At 31.0% G+C, this 4546-nt stretch overlaps 1 protein-coding gene across 1 annotated transcript; it reads left to right on the top strand.

Annotated features, from left to right (window-relative positions):
- The first annotated feature begins 2440 nt into the window (after window positions 1-2440).
- On the top strand, window positions 2441-4145 carry LOC102603310 (probable signal peptidase complex subunit 1). Its single transcript, XM_006356010.2, has 2 exons — window positions 2441-2527; window positions 3713-4145. Exon 2 carries the CDS (start codon window positions 3713-3715, stop codon window positions 3989-3991), a length of 279 nt encoding a protein of 92 aa, XP_006356072.1. The 5' UTR covers window positions 2441-2527; the 3' UTR covers window positions 3992-4145.
- The last annotated feature ends 401 nt before the right edge of the window (window positions 4146-4546 follow it).

Raw genomic sequence — 4546 nt, 5'->3', positions numbered from 1 at the left:
ATCTTTCTTCCTTTTCTCTCGATTGATAGCAATAATATCAGATGTAGGAAAAATGAAACCAGCATGAAACTTTAAGTTTTTTCTTGATTATCTTTCGATTTTTGTTTTTTTTTATTATGTATTTTTTTGTGCGTCTTCTGTAGCTGATTTTGTTTTGTGTATTTTCTGTTTTGTGTTTTTTTTGTTTGGAATATGTATGTACAATTTGATTGTGTGTAGTATATATTTGTCATCTATATAAAATTATGGAAGTAGTTATTTTCAATTTTCTTATCAATTTTCATTTTCAGATCAGTTACACCATGTCAGAAACACAAACTAATGCTAATGCTAAGTGGGATGATGACAACTTTAAGGGTATTTCAGACATTTTGATAAAAAAAAATGTTTACCACACTTATTTGCCAAACACATCAACAACTTTTTTTTCAACTGCAACATTTTTATCTGAACACATTACTACCTATTTTAAAAATAAATTTCAGCATTTTAAAAAGTTACTTTTTAAAAGTTACTCTTTTTAGCCAATCCAAACGGGCTCCAATTCACTGGAAAATAATTAATCCTAATAAGCCAGTTTCTAGCTCTCAACAATATCATTCAGATGAGGATCGATTTAGTATTCTAAATCAGTTTTCTTGAAGGCAAAAAAGAAAAGATGCGTCATTTATTTTGAATCAATCAAAAAATAAAAAAATCAACTTGTATTGGAAGTTAATTTTATCGAAAATTCATATTTCAAAAAAAGAACATTTTTTTTTTGCAGCAACATAACTATTTTAATATTAAGCACATTCAGAATATACTTAATTACAAATCCAATTATATTCACTTCTGAGATATAAAGTCTACCCACAAAATATGTAATACAAATACTAATTATAATTTTTTTTATTACCTTTAAGAAGAATTCTTGTTTCATCTTGATCCATAACAACATTTTCTTGATTCTCCATCATGAGAGCTAAACAGTAAAGCAATTCATATCATATGAGTTCGAATTAATCATATCTCAAAATAATATCGCACATCAAATAGAAACTCCAAAAAATTATTGGTGTCCAACTTATTTCTTTTCACCTCAAAATTTGTCCAATTAATCCTATCAAAATTTGAATTAAACATGTTCCATAACTCGAAGATTCAAACAGTATAAAAAACTCAAAATAGTTTTCTAATTATCAAAATTGAATAGTTACTTGTTCCAACACATTTAATTATCTGGATTTAGAATTTTTCAGAAAAATTCAGCTCATCCATGAGTTTTTCACAGGATATCTGCCACCTCCCACTAGTAACATATATTAGGTAATTATGTCCACCAAGGCTAGGACAAATTTAATTATAAGAAGCGTCTAGTGTTTTTTTTTACTCCTCGGAGTTTTGAATCTAAGACTTCAAAAATCTCAACTACTTCATTGACCATTAAACCATACCCTAGATGCAAGTAAGCGAAAGTCTTCATGGGCCGAGTTTCGTTGAAGTTGCTTCCTAGGGTACATGTTAAATAGTCTTCCTAGTCATTTATTGTAATAAGTAACATTAAATTCTATTGGGAGTCTCCAAAGACGTATCCAGATTTTCGGAAGAATGAATGCACTATTACAAAAAAATTATAGGTCCAAATATATAATACTACTAGTTTTAAGATTTAATACACGCATGTGATTTAATTATATAAATTTTTTATGGTGCTAAGACTTTTAGGAATTTTCAATGTATCACACTTGAAATTTTTGAAAGATTAAACCAAAAAAGCAAAAGAAAAACTAGTTGAAACACCAAAAGTGTTACCAATAACCACTTGGAGAGGTCTTACTCAAAAAAATAAAATAAACAGATATTAGATTTAAATTTATATCCTCATTTAGAGAGGTGCACTCAATCATCATCATATTATTATATGATATTTTGAATGTGGGTTCACACATTTATATTTAAGTATTTTTTTAAAAATATAACACTACTATATGTGATCTAGAGAGGGGATCATGACTTTATGGAACCCCTCTACTAGATACGCCTCTTGGAGTGTCACCCCAAAATGAATATTGTAGTGTACAATTCAGATTTAGTTGGAATTCCAATATGGTTACCAAATACGGAATGAAAAACTAACTAAATAAATACTCTCTCCGTCCACTTTTAATTGTCATGTTGCGTTTTTCGAAAGTCAATTTTATTAATTTTCAAAGTGAAATAAGATTACATTAATTCGATATTTTAAACAAAAAATTTAGATATTTAAAAACTATACGAAAAGTACTATAAATTGCAATATTTTGCATATCAATTAGATGAAAAAATACATTATAAAATGTTAGTCAAAGTGTTTATCGTTTGACTCTAAAAAAGGAAACCTGATAATTAAAAGTGGACGGAGGTAATATATAATTGTTTATATTTATATTTATATTATACCATAGACATAAATTGACTCATTTCTTATTATAATTTTACTTTTCTTTTACCTCCTCCTCCTCCTCCTCTCTTCCCTGCCTGTTATCGCCGTCTTCAATCGCCGCCGGTGAGTATTACCTGAGCTACTTTTATTCTATTTCCTTTCAATTTTGTTGTCTGTGTATTAATTTTCTTCTGTTGATCAGTTTTCTGCATAATTGACATTGTCGTTATAGCTGTGCGATATTATTTTTTTTAGGGTTTTTTATTTTTACGGGTTTTATTTATCACATGTTCGATTTATATCCAGATCCAATCAATTGTGCTTTGCCTTGGAAATCTGTGAAGTCAATCAGGCTAATTTCTGTCTATTTTTAATTTAGATTTTGTTGTTTGCCGATCCGAACTTGTTTGGGACTGAATCGCAGTTGTTGTGTTTTGTTGCTGAAGTGTTATATAGTTCTGGATATACAAGTTGTTGACTTATTTTGTTGGGGGAAGAAATTGGGAAAAATGAAGATTTCTGAGTTAATTATAAGAGCTTTTTTAAACTGAGAAAAGATTCAAGTTTTAGTAATTTGTCGTTCTGTTGGAGCTATGTTGCTTGGATCCTCAAAAAATGCATAAATTTTGGACTCATTAGAAAAAAAAGCTAACTTTTGGAGTATGTGACACATAGGGAGTAATCTCTGAGGACCTGAGTAATATATTGTTGGAGAATTTAATAAGGAAAAGTACATTTGTGATTCACTGAAGATTTATGTAAACATAGTGGATATAGAGGTAGTTTGAGATTTGTATCTTTGTATACATTTTGTGTGATTGAGTTTCAGAATTATTGGCACTTTTGGAGCTGGCGTAGAATGTGGATATTGAGATTTACTTTTCATCACGTAGAAAGAGAATTAAGTCACAATTGAAACAAAAAGAACAATAAAGGTTATACCAACTAGTTGAATTATAGCTTAGTTGTTGTTATGCTTACATTATGTGTCCTATGTTTGCCAAGAGTCCCTTTTTAATCTTGTTAGAAACTTATAAGTTAGTCTACGTACGGATAAATGTGAGATTCAAGCATTCTCTAGTTGAAGAGAAACCTATTATGCTTTAGAAAGTAAATTATCTTATGTTGGGGTGAAGTCAATGAAATGGACTGAAAGGTTTATATAATCGATCCCAACTAGTTTGTGAGTTGGGACGAATGGATAGTTGATTGGATGAATAGATCAAGTATAAACAGGACTTACTTCTATTCGACCTGTTTTGTGATAATGTGCAGTTTTATCATTTGTTTTTGTGCCATCTATTGTAGATGGATTGGCAAGGACAAAAGCTCGTGGAACAATTGATGCAGATACTGCTTGTGAGCTTTGCTGTGGTAGCATTCCTCACAGGCTATATGTTGGGCTCATTCCGAACTATGCTGTTAACATACGCTGGTGGTGTTGTCTTTACGGCCCTTCTCACCATACCTAACTGGCCTGTCTATAATCGCAACCCTCTCAATTGGTTGGACCCAAGTGTAGTTGAAAAGTATCCCAAACCACTGCCTGCTAACACTAGTTCCAAGAAGAAGATCACTAAGAAGTAGGTCATTTGACTGACATTCGGCTGACATTTCACTTGGTCCTTCTACAGAAAACTATTATGATGTATCAAATACAGTCGGTGGTTTTTTGGTATGAGCTGAACGTTTTTTGCTCTTGGTGAATTTTGTCAGTGCTATAAGAAAGATTTAGTTTTGATATTGTTGTACCATATCTCTTCTATTTCTAAATTTTATATGTGAACTGCCTATTTATTTGAATATCGTCTGAAAATAACCAGTCTCTATCCAAACACAAGTTGTGTTTGGATGAAAGGACTGTAAGGAATTCTGAATTCCTGCGATGGTTCATGTCCATCTCTAGGTAAGAACCAAATATGAAAGTGAAATAAAAAATATGCAGCAGGAATTGAGTGAGCTATTGTCGTTGCTGCTGATTGCTATGGCTCTTTCATGCTTGATGCCTGCAATGTGCTCTGCTTATATGGACTGCAGATAGTTGTTCTACTCTTTATATTTTACTTTTACTATTTCAAGTGTCTTTATAACGTTTCGTAAGTTCAAGCAGTAGTGAAATACTTGATCTGAAGAGTGAAATAG

Source organism: Solanum tuberosum, unplaced genomic scaffold (genome assembly GCF_000226075.1).
Source record: "Solanum tuberosum cultivar DM 1-3 516 R44 unplaced genomic scaffold, SolTub_3.0 scf00214, whole genome shotgun sequence".
NCBI lineage: Eukaryota > Viridiplantae > Streptophyta > Magnoliopsida > Solanales > Solanaceae > Solanum > Solanum tuberosum.
The sequence above is the reverse complement of the archived record's forward strand: the minus strand, read 5'-3'. Positions and strand labels throughout refer to the sequence as shown.